The following is a 21289-nucleotide window of genomic DNA, read 5'->3' as shown; positions in this document are numbered from 1 at the left end:
TAGCATGTGTTGGTGACTGGTTCTGGTGAGAAAATACCAATATTCTTATAGATTCTATAATGAGCACAATGGTAGAATTTGATTAAACGAAGGATAAATAAAATGTCCAAAGGTTGAATTGTGTGTACATTGCCTCCTGTAGTGAATCAGTAGCATTTTGGAGCCAGGTTCACTTTAAGAGGTAAAAACCCAACGTGGAGGAACTTTGGGTTCTTTGGTTTGATCCTAATGTCCAGATGGAGAGTGGACCTGGTTCTATTTTTACTATATTTTATTTTTGCTCTTTTGGTCTCGGTGGTCTCTGGTCTCAGGGAATCCTCTCAGCCTTAGAGTTATTACTGTACGTTCAGCTCTGCAGGACCACATGGAATCGCATGTGCTGTCCCGAGCTGGTCGATGGGTGACGAAAGGAAAACTCAATGTAAAACCCCCAGGAGCCCTTCATGACTCAGACCCACGCAGACCAGGAGGAAACGGCTGCACAGGGATTCCCACGAACACCCCACCCCCCGTCGCTCCACTAAAACTAGAGGTCAGTCCTAGAACTGGATGTAATATTCATAAATAATTATTACACATATAATTTATTACGTGTTTAACTGTATCATGTATCATTACAAGCTACTGTACTCGTAGCTTCATTGCTCGGTAATTAGGTTCACTAACAGAAGCATAGTTCTATTCAAAGTCATTTTGTCCCATTAAATTGATTTTTTTTTCCTCATGCAAAATGAAGAGTGTAACAAAGAAATGACAAATATCTATTGCCAGTTCATTAGGTACACCTATATAACAGTCCAAGCAGAGTTCAGTTCAAAGCCATTTAGTTTGTTTATTTATTTATTTTTAATTTCCAGACGTTGTCATGACTTTAAACGTCTCTGTTTATAAAGATGTAGGTTGATAATTGTGGAAATTCCATTTAAATTTACACTAACTGGCCATTTAATTAGGTACACTAATAGTAACTAAAGTCATTGACTTGAGGAGATGAGACGTGTTTTAGAACAAGTTAAAAAGTCTCATTTAGTCGATGGGCAAAGCTCTAAAAAATATGGTGATTACTGAAGAAATACAACTGGCCACTTTATTAGGTACACCTATTTAACAGTCCACACATGGTCATGACAAGTTGTAAAGCTTCTCTTGCTCACTGAGAGCAAAGAAACATCTCATGTGGTCTTAATAAAGATGTAGGGGATTATTGAGGAAATAGAATTTAAATTTACACTAACTGGCCACTTTATTAGGTGAAAACATTCTACTATAACATCCCTGCACCTTAGTCAGTGTTTTAGACTCCAGTACAGAAACTCCTGAATCCAGTTCATCCTCCATAAATGAGTTCAGGCTGCAGTTCAACTGTAATTTATACGAGTCATCGTAGTAACTCAGCTTCTGTTATCGGTTTAAATAAAAGTTTTATTTATTTATGCATGAATCATCATTAAGGCTTTAAAATTATTCAAAATACTTAAGAATAAAAAGAGTTAAAAAAGCTTAAAAGCTTTAAACTGTCTCATAATAAACATCATGTACCCAAATAATTACACATATTATAACGAAAACAAAAACCAGGAACTGAAAATTTAGAAAACTTGCAAATGTATCTTCTGATGTTACAGGCAAATGATCATTTATCGTTTATAGGAAGTTCTGATAGATATAAACCTCTGTGTTAAATACAGGATTTATTCCTGCAAATAAATCATTTTAAATCATCATTCACAGGTTAAATTTAAGATGAAGACCTCATGTATGAGGTGACAGAGAAGAAACACCTGCTTCTAAGAATGAGTACGAAGCAGAAACCTCTTCATTCTGTTTTTTACCAAATAAATATGTTAATAAATAGTTTAACCTGCACATATTTTATATTTAGGAACCATCTGTGAAGTGTTTAGAACTTAAACCTGATAAATAAATAACTTCATAAAGTTCGAGTATTAATGACCTGATGTCTGCAGCTCTGAACTAAGAATAAAATAATAAAATAATGATGCTGGTGTTGGTGTTGGTCTGTGGTGACGTGTGTTTCTGCGTCTACAGCTGATCTGGGTGAGTTTTTCCAGGCTGATCGATACGTGTCATTTCCCGTGGCCTCCTGGTTCCTGAGGCCTGATCACTGAGTGTGAAGGACGGTCACATGAGGCCAGTCATCCACACAACACACACACTCCACCCAACACACACTCCACACAACACACACTCCCCCCAACACACACACTCCACCCACACACACACTAAACCCACAACACACACTCGTCCAGAAACACTCACACTTCACCCAAAACACACGTTCAGATTAACCACAGGCCTCTTAGCACATTATTAATCCTGTGATGCTTTAATACCATTAATATTATATTATATTATATTATATTATATTATATTATATTATATTATATTATATTATATTATATTATATTGTTAATATTTACACATTCCTGTCGTTTCTTCCCATTAAATTGATTTGTTTGTGGATTTTTCCTCATGCAAGATAAAGAGTGTAATAAAGAAATGACAAATATCTGATTAATGATGTTTGGTTATTGACACTTACTTGCCAGTTCATTAGGTACGCCTATATAACTATATATAACTATATATAATTCAGTTTACAGTCATTTACTTTATTATTATTATTTTTCTCTTTTAGTCACTGAGAGCAAAGAAGCGTCTCTGTTACTCCACCTGATTATTCTGACACTCTGTAGCTACAGATCGGTCCAATTATAAACTATAAATACACAAACTGTTGTTGTGTTTCCTACATGAGTTACATGAGTGTGTTTCCAGGACGTCACCCAGACGTTCAGCACGAGTTTCCTTTCCATGACGTTTTATATCTGCAGAGACAGACTCCATTAACCTCACAGTGTTTTGTTTTGCACAGCAGGAAACAGCCAACCAGCTAACAACCAACCAGCTAACAGCCAACCAGCTAACAACCAACCAACTAACAGCCAACCAACCAGCTAACAGCCAACCAGCTAACAACCAACCAACTAACAGCAACAGTAACAGCACCAGCCAACACCAACCAGCTAACAGCAACCAGCTAACAACCAACCAACTAACAGCCAACCAACCAGCTAACAGCCAACCAGCTAACAACCAACCAACTAACAGCCAACCAACCAGCTAACAGCCAACCAATAGCCAACCAACCAGCTAACAACCAACCAACCAACAACCAACCAACCAACAGCCAACCAGCTAACAACCAACCAGCTAACAGCCAACCAACTACCAGCCAACCAACTAACAGCCAACCAGCTAACAGTCAACCAACAACCAACCAACTAACAGCCAACCAGCTAACAGTCAACCAACAACCAACCAACAACCAACCAACCAACTAACAGCCAACCAGCTAACAGCCAGCCAACCAACTAACAGCCAACCGGCTAACAGCCAACCAGCTCACAGCCAACCAACTACCAGCCAACCAGCTAACAACCAACCAGCTAACAGCCAACCAACTACCGGCCAACCAACTAACAACCAACCAACTAACAGCCAACCAACTACCGGCCAACCAGATAACAACCAACCAACTAACAACCAACCAGCTAACAGTCAACCAACTACCGGCCAACCAGATAACAACCAACCAACTAACAACCAACCAGCTAACAACCAACCAGCTAACAGTCAACCAACTACCGGCCAACCAACTAACAGCCAACCAACTACCAGCCAACCAACTAACAGCCAACCAGCTAACAGCCAACTATCTAACAACCAACCAACTAAGGGCCAACCAGCTAACAGCCAACCAACCAACGGCCAACCAACTAACAACTAACCAGCTAACAACCAACCAGCTAACAGCAAACCAGCTAACAACCTATGGGCTAACAATCAACCAGCTAACAACCAATGAGCTAACCACGAACCAGCTAACCTCTGGTAGAGAGCTTAACACAAGAATCTGCAGACTAAGACAACGTGTAGCATGTAGCTGGAGCTAGCCTAGGGATTGGGTTGCACCATATAAAGATCCAGATCTTCATTCTCAAAACTGGTGCCTACATTACCCACAATGCACCATCATTCATTCAGTCCGCTGCTGCTGGAGCTGAGATGAACTCATCAGACAGTTTGTTCCTGACACTGAAGCCACTAAAACTCATCTGGAAAATGAATCTGGTTTTCAGGACTCGTTTGGTTTGATGGAGACGTTTCATCTACGTCGTCTTCTTCTAATAAACGACCACTAAGTTAGAAATAAAGACTTGGTTTAAACATCTTCAGGAAACCAAACAAGTCAAATTTGTTGTTTTAAACCAGATAAATTTAAGATCATTTATTTAAGTAAATAAGAATTTAACACACGGTTTAAAGGAATTTTAAGAGGTGTTTTCTTTTCTTTTTTTGCATGTATTAGTTTTTATTTCAGTTAAAGTAGAAAATCAACACCACAGACGATCCATTTAGAAAAAATACGGCTTAAAAATTCAACTCACTACTAAAATCTCAAAATGAAATTATCTGATTGTTATAATTTTGCAATAAACAAGACAATTTCCTTGTATGTACAAATATACTTGGCAATAAAGTCTTTTCTCATTCTGAGTTCATCTTTTTGAGAAAATGAATAACAAGCTGTGATGTGACATCAATTTAACCTGAGCTAGTTAATGTATTTATGGAAATATGAACCTGATATGCAGATTAATAATGAAGTTGTGTCGTACCTGATGATGTGAGAGGTGAGGAAGCAGAGTGGCGGATGAATGTGGAGTTCGGTTTGAGTCTGAGTGGAACGAAGCAGCTGAACCTCCACAGACAAACTCTCAATGACGACTTATCGAGTATCGGACCAGGCCGGAGGGGGTGGGGGGGCGGGGGGGGGGGGGTGGGGGGTAACAGTGATCAATACTGGGGGGGTGGGTGGGGTCCATTCACATTTTCTACACGCTCTTTTTTCCATCAGAGATTTATTTACAGATCAGCTTCATTCTCATGTATTGTATGAAAAAAGTAAATTTGCATAATATAGGAACAAAATACATGATGGAGAAGTAACTGATTTATAAATAGATATTAAGTACGTACATACGTCCATAGATCGTGTTAACTTAAAGCCCATAAAGACTGTTCACTCGTTCTCTAGGGGATAAACGGTGATGAATGAATGAGTTATCAGTAAGTTAACCAAAGGATCAGTAACTACAAATAAAAATGTATCAGCTAATTTAAGATACACAATAATACCAGGGAATATAGACAATAGAAGAACATATAAATCAAGAAATGAAATAGAAATGACAGTTCAGTTATAACAATATAAAGCCATATAAGGAGGTCTATATATGTAAACATATATAAGATAGTATAAAAAATATGTAAGGAAATGAGACTATAAAGGCAACATAGTACAAATATATTATATATATTATAAACTAAAACCACCTAACCACCCCTGACTCTTCATCCTGTTAATAAAACACACGTTTGATCCACCACCACAAAGAAACATGTGTCTTTTCTTTAACATTTATTAAAATAAATCTCATCCTCCACGGAGTCCACCAGTGTCAGTGAGTCACCACTAGAGGGCACTAGATGACTCATGTTCCACGACAACACAGCAACCAACCTTCAACCAACCAGTCCCACAACAGCAACAACAACAACAATAATCATAATAATAATCTAATGTATGCATCTCGCCACTGATACACCGATTAGCCATAACATTATGACCATTTGTCACATTTTTGTGCACAAGAATAAAAAACTCCTGATATTTGGAACAAACTCCCAGAAATCTGCAGCTCGGCTGAAACACATTTCAATCACTCACCTGCCTTCACTAAATTCATCTATCAGTCTTATTTTCAGTCCTATTTTAACTCTGCACCGTGACTTTTATTATTAACTATTCTTTTAAAGATTTTAAACTTTTAATGTTTTTTGTTCTGTTGTTTTTGTGTCTTTGTAAATCACATTATTGTTGAAATGTGCTGCAGAAATAAACTTTGTGTATTTTAAGAATTCAAACCCAAATCTGAGCTTTTTATGATCCAGTTAGTCGACATCACAGTCGTGTTCATTGTCATGGTGCTCGCAATAGACAATGCTAGAAAAAAGTATCAATAATAATAATAATAATAATAATATGTTGTGCAGTAAATAAATGGGTTTAAATAGAAATGAACTGTACAGATTGTGCATGAACTGCACATTAAGCAACAAGTGTGTTGACGTATAAATGAAGCTTGTGTGTGACTTGCTGTGTGATGTTACATTTATTAACTGACACCGATCAGGCATAACATTATGACCACCTACCTGATGTTGTGCAGGTCTCTGTCATGGTGACTCACTGGAGAACGTTCATGGGCCTTATGAGGAGGCTGCATCCAGGTCACGAGATGGTTTAAATTCATTAACGCCTCCTGTCAGTGGTCATAATGTTGTGGCAGATGAATATATCAGTTATATATCAACATATACATTTAGTTAGAGTTAGAGTTCATTGTCGCATGGTCACGGCCCTGAGATAATAATACGACATAAAAACAGTGTAGTAGTAATTTGTTTTTAATGTTTTCATGAATGAGGCCAGTGGCTCCGTCTCAACCAGCTGATCAAACACTAACAGACGTACGTGGAGTTTGTGCTGCAGGGTCTAACGAAGCAACTCATTTAATGTCCGGTCTGGTTGATATGTGGTGATGTATGTGGAGGCCGGAGGACGAGCGTCCCAGAGACACAATATAAAATCTAAAAAGAGTGAAATGACTGACGGGAGGAGGAGGAGGAGGAGGAGGAGGAGGAGGAGGAACGTGAAAGGACTTTAAATCCTGGGATGTTCAGTTGTTTGTGTTCTCACAGCTGGAGCGGAGGCGTCAGGAAGCGTGATGTCTGACCTCGGAGGAGATCACAGCTCCTGGCAAAGACGAAGGATCTGACAGAGAAGGAGACGAAACCAAGAAGAGTCGGAGCACGACGTCCTCTCTGAGCTCTGGAACAATACGAATATACAACATACAAACATATAAAGAAGCAACAGAAACACATATAAAACTATATATAAATATATATAGGACCAATAGAAATATTGATATAAATATAAATACGAGAAAGTCAATGAATATATAGGGATATATGTAAGTATTAAATGTAAATTATAAAAATATATAAAAATATAAACCATATAAGGGAATATATACAGTGATATCAGGAAATATATAATATATATTCTCATATTCTAGGTATATATATAGTTACCTAGAATATGAGAAATATAAAACAGTAAAAGAACATAGAGGCAGTAAAAATAGACAGAAAAAATATAGGATACACACAGTAATACCAGGAAATATAGACAATATAAGAACATATAAATCTATGTGACAATATGTCCCTGTTATAAAAATATAAAGCAATATATAAAAATACAGAAGGAAATAAGAATATGTGTCAGTATAGTACAAATATATATATATATTATATATATAACTCAGTAAAAATGAAAACCAGATGAATGACTGTCTGTGTCTAATATGTCTGTGTGTAATAAAACACACATTTAATTCACCACCACAAAGAAACAGTAGTTTCTTATTACACGTTATTATTGATCTGTGTCTGTGTCTGTGTGGAGGTCAAGGCTGTAGACAGGTCAACAAAACACTGGATTAACTCTTGTTTTCGACCCACATCAGAAGGATTTTTAACCTTTGGCCTCAGAAGGTTCTTGAGCAGTAAATCAATCTTTTCTTCTCTGTGGCGACATTTGTGCAGCGCCTCCTGGTGGTTGAATAAATTAACAAGACGTTAACTCATCTAAACTCATCTTTTTTTTTTATCACGAACGATCCGATGCTACATTTAGTGTCCATGCAGATTATTTTATGTTTTATTCCAGTTATTCTTCCTAAAGATGGGACACAGTTTAGATCAGTGTATAAATGGAGCATCTGAAACAAATAATAATAATTATACATTTTAAATTTTTACCGCGTGTCTCTTTAATAAAATACAAGCTGCTTTAAGTTCAGAGAACAAATGATATATTCATTCTGTATATTATATGTTCCTCCCTTATTGCACCATTCAGCTCTGGGGCTGCAGCCATTTAATGTACATTTGTCTCGTATCTTATAATAATGATAATTTATTGTATAATTTTGTGATCTGTTTTTATGACTCATTTTCTTTCTGAGTTTATTTGAAACAATAAATGTATTAATTCCTTTACTGAGCTTGATTTAATGGAAGCAGACGTGGTCGACTTGTGTAGTCTAAAAAAATTTTTTTAAAAAAAACTCTGAAAAACAAACCAAAATAATAATAATAACAATTATTATTATTGTTACCCTGAAAAACTGAATAAATAAATACATTTATACTTTTATCCTGAATATAAATTTTCAGGGGAAATTTAAGAAATAAGTAACCTAAAAACAAGATATACAGTGGGGGAAATAAGTATTTGATCCCCTGCTGAATTTGTAAGTTTGCCCACTTCCATAGAAATGATCAGACTCTGGTTTTTATGGTTGTTTACTGGTTATGGGTATAGACAGAATATCAGTCGAAAATGCATAAAAAACACACAATCTAAAAGTTATAAATTGTTATGTATTTTATTAAGGGAAATAAGTATTTGATCCCCAAGCACAACACAAGACAGTACTTTGTAGAGAAACCTTTGTTGGCAAGCACAACGATGAGACGTTTCTTGTAGTTGGTCACCAGGTTTGCACACAGCGCAGGGGGGATTTTGGCCCATTCATCTTTACAGACAGTCTCTAAATCCTTCAAGTTTCTTGGCTGCCTCTTGGAAACTCGGAGCTTCAGCTCCCTCCACAGGTTTTCGATCGGGTTAAGGTCTGGAGACTGACTAGGCCACTCCATGACCTTAATATGCTTCTTCTTGAGCCACTCCTTTGTTGTCCTGGCAGTATGTTTTGGGTCATTGTCATGTTGGAAAACCCACCCACGAGGCATCTTCAGTGTTCTTGCTGAGGAAAGAAGGTTTTTGTCCAAGATGTTACAGTACATGGCTGCATTCATTGGCCCCATAATGCGGTGAAGTTGCCCTGTACCCTTTGCTGAAAAACAGCCCCAAAACATGATGTTTCCACCTCCATGCTTAACCGTGGGTATGGTGTTCTTTGGGTCATACTCACGTTTTTTCATCCTCCAAACACGGCGGGTCGAGTTAATGCCAAATAGCTCAACTTTGGTTTCGTCAGACCACAGCACTTTCTCCCAAGCCTTCTCTGAGTCATTTAGATGTTCACTGGCAAACTTAAGGCGGGCCTGTACATGTGCCTTCTTGAGCAGGGGGACCTTGCGGGCACTGCAAGAGTTCAATCCATAACGGCGCAGTGTGTTGCCAACTGTTTTCTTGGTGACGGAGGTCCCAACTGCTTCCAGATCATTAACAAGCTCCTGCCGTGTTGTTTTAGGCTGCTCCCTCACCTTTCTCATCATCATCCTCACTCCATGAGGCGAGATTTTGCGGGGAGCTCCAGACCGAGGACAGTTGATGGTCCTTTTATGGGTCTTCCACTTGCGAATAATGGCACCAATAGTTGTCACCTTCTCACCAAGCCTTTTGCTGATGGTTTTGTAACCTATACCAGCCTTGTGCAGGTCTACAATCTTGTCCCTGACATCTTTTGACAGCTCTTTGGTCTTGCCCATGGTGCTGTAGAAGTTGGAATGTAAGAAACTGATTCTTAGAGCAGGTGTGCTTTATATACATGACGAGTTAAGATCAGGAGTATTGGTAATTAGTTGACTGAGCATAGCTGTGTGCCACATGCGCACCAGCCAATCTGTAGGAGCCTGAATTCTAAGTGAATTGTTGGGGATCAAATACTTATTTCCCTTAATAAAATACATAACAATTTATAACTTTTAGATTGTGTGTTTTTTATGCATTTTCGATTGATATTCTGTCTATACCCATAACCAGTAAACAACCATAAAAACCAGAGTCTGATCATTTCTATGGAAGTGGGCAAACTTACAAATTCAGCAGGGGATCAAATACTTATTTCCCCCACTGTACATATACGCATAATGAACAATATATTAAAATAATACATATATATATATTTATGTTTGGTCTTGTTGGCCTGTGTATCTTTTTCTCCCTGTGGATCCTTATGTTGTCTGGTTTCCTGTTGCCCATCGTATCTTGACCCTGACGTTAACATTTTTCAGTATATTTAAAGTTATGTCCAGTTATCTCTAAGTTATCTCTTTTTCTTTTTCTACCAGAGTGGGTCGTTCTGCACATACTGGTCATAATGTTATGGCGGTTATGCTGTGCTTTATTCGTCCTCCTCCTGGGACTCTGTCTTCACTTCATCTCGCCCCTCGATGTGTCTCCACGTCGCCTCCTCCCGTCTGTTTGTGTCGACTTGTCCTGGTTCTAAAGAAACTCTCACGATTTAATGGGTTTTCTGGAAAAAACAGAAAAACAACAGGCAGACGGAGAGAAAGAGACAGAGAGAGACAGACAGACAGACTGAGAGACAGACAGAGAGAGACAGACAGAGAGACAGACAGACAGGCAGAAAGAAAGACAGACAGACAGACTGACAGACATGGAGACAGACAGACAGACAGACAGACATGGAGACAGACAGACAGACAGACAGAGAAAGAGACAGACAGACAGACTGACAGAAAGACAGACAGACAGACCCCCCAGGAAGCTGTCCCCACCCACCGTCTCCACGTTAGTGACGGCAGCTGGAGACAAATAAAACTCAGCTCCTGTTGAAGGTGAAAAACTAAAAACTCTGATCAGCTGAGACAGAGACAGACAGACAGAGGGACAGATGGACTCCATTCACCTGTCCTCTCTGTTTGCTCCCGTTCCCGTTGCCATGGTGACCGAAAGACTTCAATTCTCCCTGAAACATTTAGTTTGAGCTGCAGTTGAAAACAAGAAAAATCAATGAGACGTCTGAAGCTCTGGGAGACACCTGGACAGAGACGGGACAAGAACTGAACTAAGACATGATGTGAAATAAAGTCCAGCTCACAGAGACCAGATTCAGCGCGTTTACATCTGTTCCTGCACAGAAATGATTTCATTATATATGAAACCAGAACACAAAGGATGGACAACATCACGCTGGGCTTCTAGTTTTCAGAAGCACCTGCTGAGCTACAGCAACAATCAAACCCCACTTATATCGACCGCACCCCCTCCACCCACCCCCTCCACCCACCACCACCACCACCCACCACCACCATCACCATCACTCCCCCCAGCAGTAACAACATGGAGGAAACAAAAAAACTAAAAGGAAGAAAAAGATGAAAAGTAGGAACTAAATTAACTACAGGACAAAAAAGAAAAAATAAATATCAACACAGATCTGACCAGTGTTAGAAATAGTACTAACACACGTGGAGCCAACACCAGAGTCCTTCAACACAAATGTGACTTTAAATTAAATTCCACATCCACTAACTACAGGTGAACGAACACGTCTCGTATAAATTTAATGCTAATAATGTGAGAGGTCTGGGTTCCTCGGTTTGTTCTGAGCTGTAACGAGAAAAGCACGAAGGGAAAGAGTCGACACAGAGAAGCCAGTCAGACACAAATCAAACACAAATATGAACTAAAACGAGCCAATAAACAGATCAGAGAGCAGCTCCTCTAGGACTAAATCAGTCCATGAGTTCACCAGCGTTTCCTTCAGTGTGATGAGACTCAGACGTTGGAATATTACATTTTTTCCACAATAACAAAGTAAAGTATCTATCTATCTATCTATCTATCTATCTATCTATCTATCTATCTATCTATCTATCTATCTATCTATCTATCTATCTATCTATCTATCTATATATCCCTAGAGAGGTGGAGGAATTCAGGAATGTGTCACATGTTTCATTTTTGTTGATGATTAAATAATTATTATTATTACTAGTTATATATATATATTGCAGCACATTTAAGAAAAGCAGAAAAGTAGCAGAAAGCGTATATGCGTATTTGTATGTTTGTATGTGTTTATATGTAGTTATATATGAATGTATGTGCATAAGGAGTAATGTCTTATGCACATCTTAAAGATATTCATTCCTGTTGTATTTGCTCATAAGGATCATACGGAATAAATCAGTGAATCAAATCTAAATCTGTCCCGGTATGTGCTACACATCCAGTATCTGCTTCATAACGTGTCATAAACAAACATTAATCATTCTGATACCGTCACCTGTTTTTAACCTTCATGTTACATAAACACTATCATGAGAATGAGCTCCTTCTAATCCTGCTGGGGTCGCGTTAGGGGCCCGGATCACTTCTGTTGTTTCAGGGTCAAACGGAGTCGGAGAGCAGATAGTGGACTAATCAGATGGGGAGGTGGGGAGTGGGTGAGGAGGGGGTGAGGAGGGGGTGTGTAGAAGTGGAGGGTTAACCAGGCTGGAGAGCGTCAGTAGCTGTGGAGGTGCGTCATGGCGCGGTGATGTCTCCGGAGCGCGCGGCGGTGTCTCGGTGCGTAAAATGTGCCAAATGCGCTTTTTTTCTCTTTACGTTTTCACGCTCTTTTTGACCACAGCGAAGAACCCCACCCGGTGACGGGGGTCTATTTTTAACACCCTACTAACACCCTCCCTCCCTTTTGGAGGCCGATGACCAGAACATGGAGCCTCTCAACGCCACCGAGTGTAACGCCACTGACGGGACGAACAGCAGCTGCAGCGACGGCTCCAACCAGTTTATCCAGCCGGTGTGGCAGATCACGCTGTGGGCTGTGGCTTACTGCAGCATGGTGGCCGTGTCCGTGGTCGGTAACCTGGTGGTCATCTGGATTATTCTGGCGCACAAACGCATGAGAACCGTCACCAACTACTTCCTGGTGAGAAAAGGCGTGTTTTTAAAACTGAATTAACAGTTTAAAGGGTTGATTAATGCTTAGTGTCATGTAAATACAGCCTCTACTAACCAAACTAGACTAGTTTCTGTAGAGATTACAGATCATTCATGAGAACATGGAACCAAAGACATATTTTAAATGAAAGAACTAACGTGCATCCAAAAAATTAGACAAAGACGTGTGGACTTGTTGGATTTCTAGAAGATGTTGCCTCCAGTTCTTCAGCTCTAAACGACCAGTGGGTTTAAACAGGAACAACAAATCAACAAATGATGCCCAAATGAACCCTTTTCAAAGAAGTGTGGACGCTGTGTCCCTTCAGGTGTAACAGACAGAAATCATTGATGAGGATTCTTGTCTCAATCCTAAAATGGTTCCTATAGAGGAACTTTTAAGATCTGATGCTTTGAAATTAACGTCTTCACCACTAAACGTCTCCCCTTGAATAATTTCATGAATGGTTTGGTTGATTAAATTATGTCAGAGAGGGTTTCACTGCATTTTTAAATCGAGTTCTTTGAAGGAAAATGAAGGCGTCAAATAATCTACAAGTTATTTCACGTTCAATTATGTCCAGAGATCGAGAGAAACCATCAAAAACTGTGTCTCCAGGTCATTGTCTGTTAGCAGGTCTTGAAAAGTGAGCAATGACTGGGTTGGGTTTAAATGGCCTGTGTTCCTGATGGTTGTTGGGTCTAAATCCATCCTTGCCTCCTCCTCCTCCTCCTCCTCAGGTGAACCTAGCCTTCGCTGAAGCCGCCATGTCGGCCTTCAACACAGTCATCAACTTCGCCTACGCCGTTCACAACGAGTGGTACTTTGGTTTGATCTACTGCCGCTTCCACAACTTCTTCCCCATAGCGGCCATCTTTGCCAGCATCTACTCCATGACGGCCATCGCCCTGGACAGGTCAGGTGGACAGAGAGCGGAGACAGATTTGGTTTTAGTCGCTGAATTAATTTGCAGATGATGTGAGTACGTGCTGCTCCCTCTGTGCCTGTAGATACATGGCCATCATCCACCCCCTGCAGCAGAGGCTTTCCTCCACAGAGACCCGGGTGGTGGTGGTTGTCATCTGGATGCTAGCTCTGCTGCTAGCCTTCCCTCAGTACTACTACTCGTCCACCATCATGCTGCCGGGACGCACCGTCTGCTTCATAGACTGGCCTGAAAACACGGGAGACTTCCAGAAAATGTGAGTGAGTTCCAGTGTGCAATGAAAATATGAAGCTAGGAAGAGATACATTTAGCTCGGAGGCTAGGACTCATAAAGAGTCACTTTTAGGTGGAAGGCTAGGAAGCAAGGAGGAGATACTATTAGGTTGTAGGCTAAGAAGGAGGCTAGGGCGTTACTGTTAGCTAGAAAGCTAGGGAGAGCTACTATTGGCTGGGAAGCTAGGAAGCTACGGTGAGCTACTATTAGCTTGAGGCTAGGAAGAGCTACTATGAGCTAGGAAGCTAGGGGGAGCCACTATTAGCCGACCTCTAGAGCCTCTAGATCATCATGTTTTTATCATAATATTTGAGATCTGATTTATTCCGATAAGATGAAGATGAGAACTGTTTGGCGTTGTTTTTCCCGTCATCGGTTCCTGTTTCTTTTCCAGTGCTTAGATCACTAAGGCTCTCGTTTGTTTGTTCAGTCCGTAGACAGTAACACGTACCATCTCCATGAAGAATCTGAGGTCAGATTTTGAGAAACAATAAAAATGTAAGGTGAGAACAAAGTATCAGGTCATGAAGAACCTTTTCAGTCTGGTTTTTGTCTTCTCGTTGCTGCACATGGTTCTGTTCTATAATTTCATTGTAAAAGCTGCAGCAACATCTGCTCATTTTTGAGAAGTTTGTTCTGAATGTGTCTATATCACTTTATTCCGTAGAGCTCAGCTTCCCCTCTTTTCCTCCAGCAGCCTCTTTGCATAAAGAATACATTATTCATGTCACATAGGTTGGAGGCGTGGCCTCAGGTGTGCCTCTAATGAATAATGTAAAGGTCCTTACATTGTTTCTTTACATGGAGTAGCAGCTGTGGCTGGAGACTGAACTGGCTCCGCCCTTAGCACCAACAGGAAGTACTGTAATTTTCAACATCACACGTAGACATTAGCTCAACATAATTTGTCAAATCACATGACTTAAACTTGGTCTTTCACCTGAAGACTAATCACTATGTTATGTTGTGTAACAGGCCAACATAGCTCCTTTCTGGCCTTCCAGCTAATCATAGCTTTCACTAGCTTCCTAGCCTCCCAGCTAATTGTAGCTCTCACTAGCTTCCTAGCCTCCCAGCTAATAATAGCTCTTCCTAGCTTCCTGGCCTCCCAGCTAATCTTAGCTCTCCCTAGCTTCCTAGCCTCCAAGCTAATCATAGCTTCAACCCTTTGAGCTAATAGTAGCTTATTGTGCCTCAGTCTAGGGGTTCGAGGACGTCGGACTCTTTGTCTAGTTGTGTAAACTTCATTTATCTGGCATTAGTGTGCTTTATAGATTTTGTTCTGGATTTAAGCCTAGTATTTCATTTCTTAATTAACAGCGGTTCGCCAGGTCTTTGAGATTGTTCTTTGTGTAGCAGAATTCAGATCCCCTTTTCCTTTGTTCTTGTTTGTTCTTGTTTGTGTGTTCTTGGTTGTGTATCATTTGTCAATTTCCCTGGTTTTTATTTCTTTTTGTCACCTTAGATTGTTGGGTTCTGCTGGAGTCTTCCTTTTGTTGTACATTTCCGGGCTAGAATTTGAGTTTTGTATTATTTTCAGAAACGCCTGATTATAAACAATTTCTTAAAAGCTACATATTGTGTTATGTCTCTTAGGGCGCATTGCTTAGCTTCCTAGCCTCCCAGGTAATACTTGCTCTTCCTAGATTCCTAGCTTCCTAGCTAACGAAGCGTTGTTTCCTCTCAGGTGTAGAAGGTATGCACCAACTGGTTGTTGGTTGTAGTCTTCGTGGTGTGTTCAAGTGCAACCTTCTGATCCAGACATAGGAGAGTTAAGATGTCGGGGTCGACCTTTGTTGCCGGTAGTTCTTGGATGCAGGTTTCATCGCCTCTTAACCTTTAAATGTGTTTTTTGAACCCTCATTTATATTTTTTAATCCATTTTTTATCCTGTTTTGTCAGATCTGTTGATCTTTTCCCCTCCTGTCCTCCACAGTCCCAATCTTTAGATTGTTTACCCATTAGGGCCTTAGGACTATTGTAGAAAAGAGACCACATAACAAGATAATTTGCCCATTATCTCGAGAAAACAAAGGAAATGGACCGTTATCACAGGAAAACAGAGGAAATGATATGTATGAATGCATGACTGCTTAGGGCTTCCGTAGTTTTTCCAACTGGAGCTGGATCATAACAATCAAGGTCATTTTTGTGAGCCAAAAACTGTTATCATGTGCACACAGCCATTCGTAACAAGCTCTTCCTACCCTCCCAGAAAATAGTAGCTCTCCCTAGCTTCCTTGCATTCCAGCTAATAGTAGCTTTCACTAGCTTCCTAGCCTCCTTGGTAATAGTAGCTCTCCCTAGCTTCCTAGCATTCCAGCTAATAGTAGCTCCCCGTAGCTCCCTTGCCTCCCAGGTAATAGTAGCTCTCCTTAGCTCCCTAGCCTCCCAGGTAATAATAGCTCTCCTTAGCTTCCTAGCCTCCCAGTCAATAGTAGCTATTCCTAGCTTCCTACCCTCCCGGAAAATAATTGATCTCCCCAGCTTCCTAGTATTTCAGTTAATAGTAGCTTTCCCTAGCTTCCTAGCCTTCCAGGTAATAGTAGGTCTCCCTAGCTTCCTAGCCTCCCAGCTAATAGTAGCTCTCCCTAGCTTCCCAGACTCCCAGGTAATAGTAGGTCTCCCTAGTTTCCTAGCCCCTCAGGTAATAGTAGCTCTCCCTAGCTTCCTAGCTTTCCAGCTAATAGTAGATCTCCCTAGCTTCCTAGCATTCCAGTCAATAGTAGCTTTCCCTAGCTTCCTAGCCTTCCAGGTAATAGTAGGTCTCCCTAGCTTCCTAGCCTCCCAGGTAATAGTAGCTCTCCCTAGCTTCCTAGCCTCCCCGCTAATAGTAGCTTTCCCAAGCTTCCTAGCCTCCCAGGTAATAGTAGCTTTCCCTAGCTTCCTAGCCTCCCAGTCAATAGTAGCTATTCCTAGCTTCCTACCCTCCCGGAAAATAATTGATCTCCCCAGCTTCCTAGTATTTCAGTTAATAGTAGCTTTCCCTAGCTTCCTAGCCTTCCAGGTAATAGTAGGTCTCCCTAGCTTCCTAGCCTCCCAGGTAATAGTAGCTCTCCCTAGCTTCCCAGACTCCCAGGTAATAGTAGGTCTCCCTAGTTTCCTAGCCCCTCAGGTAATAGTAGCTCTCCCTAGCTTCCTAGCTTTCCAGCTAATAGTAGATCTCCCTAGCTTCCTAGCATTCCAGTCAATAGTAGCTTTCCCTAGCTTCCTAGCCTTCCAGGTAATAGTAGGTCTCCCTAGCTTCCTAGCCTCCCAGGTAATAGTAGCTCTCCCTAGCTTCCTAGCCTCCCCGCTAATAGTAGCTTTCCCAAGCTTCCTAGCCTCCCAGGTAATAGTAGCTTTCCCTAGCTTCCTAGCCTCCCAGGTAATAGTAGCTTTCCCTAGCTTCCTAGCCTCCCAGGTAATAGTAGCTTTCCCTAGCTTCCTAGCTTTCCAGCTAATAGTAGCTCTCCCTAGATTCCTAGCTTCCTAGCTAATGAAACATTGTTTCCTCTCAGGTGTGGAAGGTTATTACCAACTGGTTGTTGGTTGTCTTCATGGTGTGTTCAAGTGCAACTTTCTGATCCTGACATAGGAGACTTGAGATGTCAGAGTCGGCCTTTGTTGCCGGTAATTCTTTGTTGCAGGTTTCGTTGGCTCCGAACTTTTAAATATGTTTTCTGAACTCTTGTTTATGATTTTTTATAAGCTTTTCATCTCCTGTCCTCCACAGTCTTAATCTTTTGGTTGTTTACCCATTTGTCCTAAACACACCACATATCCTAACATCCGTTTCCTGTTTTAATTGCTGCTGCAGATATTACGTGTGCGTCACACTGCTCCTCTACTTCCTGCCCCTCTGCATTATGGGATGGGCGTACATGACTGTGGGCATCACCCTGTGGGCGAGCGAGATCCCGGGAGATTCGTCTGAACGCTACAAAGAGCAGCTGACCGCCAAACGCAAGGTGCCGCCTCCTCCGTCCTCCCTGCCGGGCACTATCGCTAAACACTTCCATTTCATTTAATGGCTTTTTAATCCGCACACCAAAACAAAAACGACAGAATAAACTGCAAAGATTAGAGCGTAGCTTGTCTCTGTGCCAGGTGGTGAAGATGATGATCGTGGTGGTGTGTACGTTCGCCGTCTGCTGGCTGCCCTATCACGTCTACTTCCTCCTCCACCAGTTCTTCCCTGACTTGTTCGAGCAGCGCTACATCCAGCAGGTGTACCTGGCCGTCATGTGGCTCGCCATGAGCTCCACCATGTACAACCCCATCATCTACTACTGCCTCAACAGCAGGTGCGACGTTTCCTGTTGAAAATGAAAACTGAAAAAAAGGGCTAGCTGTCTCTGGCTGCCGGCGTTTATCCGTCTCTGTTGGCACTTGTGTAGGCGATCTGCTCCCGTGGCAGGTAATCTGTATTTGTGTTTATAATCCCTTCTGCAGCTTTAATCCTCCCCACTGTGAAATGTTTGTCTTCCAGGTTCAGAGTCGGTTTCCAGCAAGTGCTGTGTCGCTGTGCCCCGGCCGCTGTTAAAGATGAGCTGGAGCTTAAGTCGCCGCGTTGCCTCCAGACTCAGGTTCGTCTGCTTGTGGTATTTAAAGAGCAGCCGCCTGCTTGATCCAGTCACAGCTCAGTAACCGTAGCTAATACAGGCCAAAAATGAACAAACTAATCTTTTCTGTTGGGACATTTAGTTGCTCTTCATCATTCCTGCACATCTATAAATAAAAGCATCAAATAGCATCTCAGGACAAACTTTGCCAAAACAGTGAGGAGGTGATGCGTGTTTGTCCCTTCAGGGCCACTGTAGATGAATGATCAGAACTACAAACCTGTAGATCTGAATCAACAGCTCCTACTATCAGATAAAGTGACACTTCCCTCACACGTCCACCTGCAGCTGTAGCTACGATAAAGAACATTGTTCTGGCTCAATGGGATTCAACAGATTAGCTCATAATAGATGTGCTAACCTGTGGGCGCCATTAGCCGCTGTCAAGACTGTTGCTAGCAAGTTCCCTCTTCGTGGAAAGCATGGCCGGTGCCTGATCTGTATGACGGCTTGTAGCTTTTCGCAGCTTCTTAGCCAGTAGCTCTTCCTAGCCTTCTGGCTAATAGTAGCTTTTTCAAGCTTCCTGGTTTCCCAGCTACTCTTAGCCTCCTAGACTCCCAGCTAACAGTAGTTCAACCTATCGTCCTAGCCTCCCAGTTAACAGTAGCTCTTCCTAGACTCCCAGCAAATAGTAGCTACTCTGAGCCTCCTAGCTAATGTTAACTTTTCCTATCTTCCTGCTAATAGTAACTCTTCTTAGCATGCTCGACTCCCAGCTAACAGTAGCTCCTCCTAGCCTCCCAGCTAATGGTAACTCTGCCTATCTTCCTAGCCTCCCAGCTAACAGCAGCTCTTCCTATCGTCTTAGCCTCCCAGCTTATTGTAACTCTTCCTAGCCTCCTAGCTAATACCAGTAGCCCTTCCTGGCTTCCTGGCCTCCCAGCCAACAGCAATTCTTCCTATTTTCCTAGACTCCCAGGTAATAATAACTCTTACTATCATCATGTGTTATTCGTTATCCCAGATCTTTTATCCCCTCTGCTGTTAGACTTTTAAGTCTAAATCAATCCATGTGGGAATGAACCCTTGATTTCTTGTACAAGTACTTTCAATATTCACTTTTTAATGAGTACTGTGTGATCTCTGACAGTGTTAGTGTTGTGTGTGTTAGTGTGTTTCACCTCGCACCGCCTCCTTTATCTCCAGATGAGCACATTTCGTACCAGTCGGGTGGAGACCTTCATTTCCACGGCCGTCCATCCTGCAGCGGCGGACCAGAAGAGGGCGGAGCCGGCGTCCAGCCCTGCCCACGTCGACCAGGCTCCCGTGGAGATCACGTCCAACGGCTCGGGCTCGGAGACGCTTCCCAAGAACCCTCCCATCTCCTCGGAGTAGCACACACACGGACCTATGACTCTTCTTCTGTGGAGTTTAAGTGCACTGTTTAGCCACCATGCTGTGTTTCGCTCTAGGACGTCTTTAATAACCAGTGTAGGCCGGACAGATCCCCCCCCCTGGTCCGACTCTTGACCTCTGGCGTTCTCTGGAGAGACCGAAACCTTGCCTTCCCCTGGCAACAGCGTCACTTCGAGTCGAGTTTGTGACGCCGTGGTTGTGTTGTGTGGAAACACAGTGCAGCTAGCACCTGTTGCGCAGGATTAGCCCCTTGTTTTGACGATGTGTGGAGCCCGGGCTCTGTCTGCAGCAGCCAGGTCACAGGCCAGCTAAATATAGAGCGAAGGACGGGAGACGCATATAGAAAGGTTGATAAGGTGGTGAAAGAAAGGAAAGGATAGAAAAACATTCAGCACTCCTCTCAGAGCGAAGGAGGACTGATTCTATTTGAGGCCAGACAACAGCTGCACTAAAGCACGTTCAGTTTAAACCTTTAAACCGCTCTACGCCTGGTTGGATGAGAACAGGAAACAACCGAGGACCAAATATTTGGATGTCGTTTATTGGCTTCCCATCAGCTGTTCACGTCTCATTTTGCATTTTCCTAACAATCATTAGCTCCATGTGACTGGAATACTTTCAGGAGGGGCAGCAGAGTTGTTAAGCTGCTCGCTCAGAATTACAAGAAACATCAGAACATTTCCAGATCCAAGAGGAGTTTGAGAGGCAACTGGACTTTAGCGTTTGGAGAAGATGTTTCTCCAGTAGTTTCTTCAGTAGACAGTAGTAGTAGAGGCGGTTTGACCACAAATCTATATCACTGTATTTGTCAAAATTCTGACACTATCACAGTATTTTTTTTTTCATGCATAATCACGTGTTCACAACATTTTCTACTAGTTGAGGGAAGAATTAACGCAGTAGATTTTTACTGTGATGATAAGTAAATATTGTAAATTAATCCCACACTAGTAGTCAAACAGGTTAGCGTAGCCCCGTGTTAGCACTGACTGAAGATATGGAAATCTAAGGACATTTACAGCTCAGAGATAAAAATAAATAAATAAGAGTAAATAAACAGGAACAATTACGGTTTCATTTATTTTTACATATTTATTCATATTTAAACTACTATTATGTCCGTAATGTCAATAGCAGCGCCACCGGCTACCGTAATAACCGTAGTCTGGACGCAACATTTTTTTTCTCATTCGTAAAAAGCTAAAATTGGGGACAGCTTTAGCTGGGGGACAGG

The 21289-nt window shown here is 41.6% G+C and overlaps 2 protein-coding genes and 1 long non-coding RNA gene across 9 annotated transcripts in view; 1 reads left to right on the top strand and 2 right to left on the bottom strand.

The window, feature by feature from the left end:
- Positions 1-4771, bottom strand: part of slc4a5b (solute carrier family 4 member 5b) — a 33920-nt gene extending 29149 nt beyond the window's left edge. For all 7 annotated transcript variants that reach the window (XR_007110853.1, XR_007110854.1, XM_047569497.1 and 4 more), the window contains exon 1: positions 4704-4771. The gene's annotated coding sequence lies outside the window, so the exon portion shown is untranslated. The remainder of the gene's footprint in view (positions 1-4703) is intronic.
- A 1779-nt stretch (positions 4772-6550) lies between these two features.
- On the bottom strand, positions 6551-19941 carry LOC124996267. Its single transcript, XR_007110823.1, has 4 exons — positions 19821-19941; positions 10836-10914; positions 10276-10408; positions 6551-6979 (listed from the first exon to the last, which is right to left on the bottom strand). It is a non-coding gene; the product is annotated as an uncharacterized LOC124996267 (long non-coding RNA).
- tacr1b (tachykinin receptor 1b) lies at positions 12417-21085 on the top strand. Its single transcript, XM_047569099.1, has 8 exons — positions 12417-12499; positions 12633-12863; positions 13616-13791; positions 13886-14077; positions 17895-18045; positions 18185-18381; positions 18567-18663; positions 19846-21085. Exons 2-8 carry the CDS (start codon positions 12648-12650, stop codon positions 20032-20034), a joined length of 1218 nt encoding a protein of 405 aa, XP_047425055.1. The 5' UTR covers positions 12417-12499; positions 12633-12647; the 3' UTR covers positions 20035-21085.
- Positions 21086-21289: the final 204 nt, after the last annotated feature.

The sequence above is a fragment of the Mugil cephalus genome, chromosome 19, assembly GCF_022458985.1.
Source record: "Mugil cephalus isolate CIBA_MC_2020 chromosome 19, CIBA_Mcephalus_1.1, whole genome shotgun sequence".
In the NCBI taxonomy this organism is placed as follows: Eukaryota; Metazoa; Chordata; class Actinopteri; order Mugiliformes; family Mugilidae; genus Mugil; species Mugil cephalus.
Note: the sequence above shows the minus strand (reverse complement) of the source record. Positions and strands in the feature narration are given on the sequence as shown.

Bases quoted from the DNA above. Each gene is read 5' to 3' on its own strand.
- tacr1b (XM_047569099.1), top strand. From the start codon at position 12,648: ATGGAGCCTCTCAACGCCACCGAGTGTAACGCCACTGACGGGACGAAC. The intron at 18,382-18,566 runs GTGCGACGTTTC...TTTGTCTTCCAG, and splicing joins TACTACTGCCTCAACAGCAG to GTTCAGAGTCGGTTTCCAGC. The intron at 18,664-19,845 runs GTTCGTCTGCTT...CTTTATCTCCAG, and splicing joins CGCGTTGCCTCCAGACTCAG to ATGAGCACATTTCGTACCAG.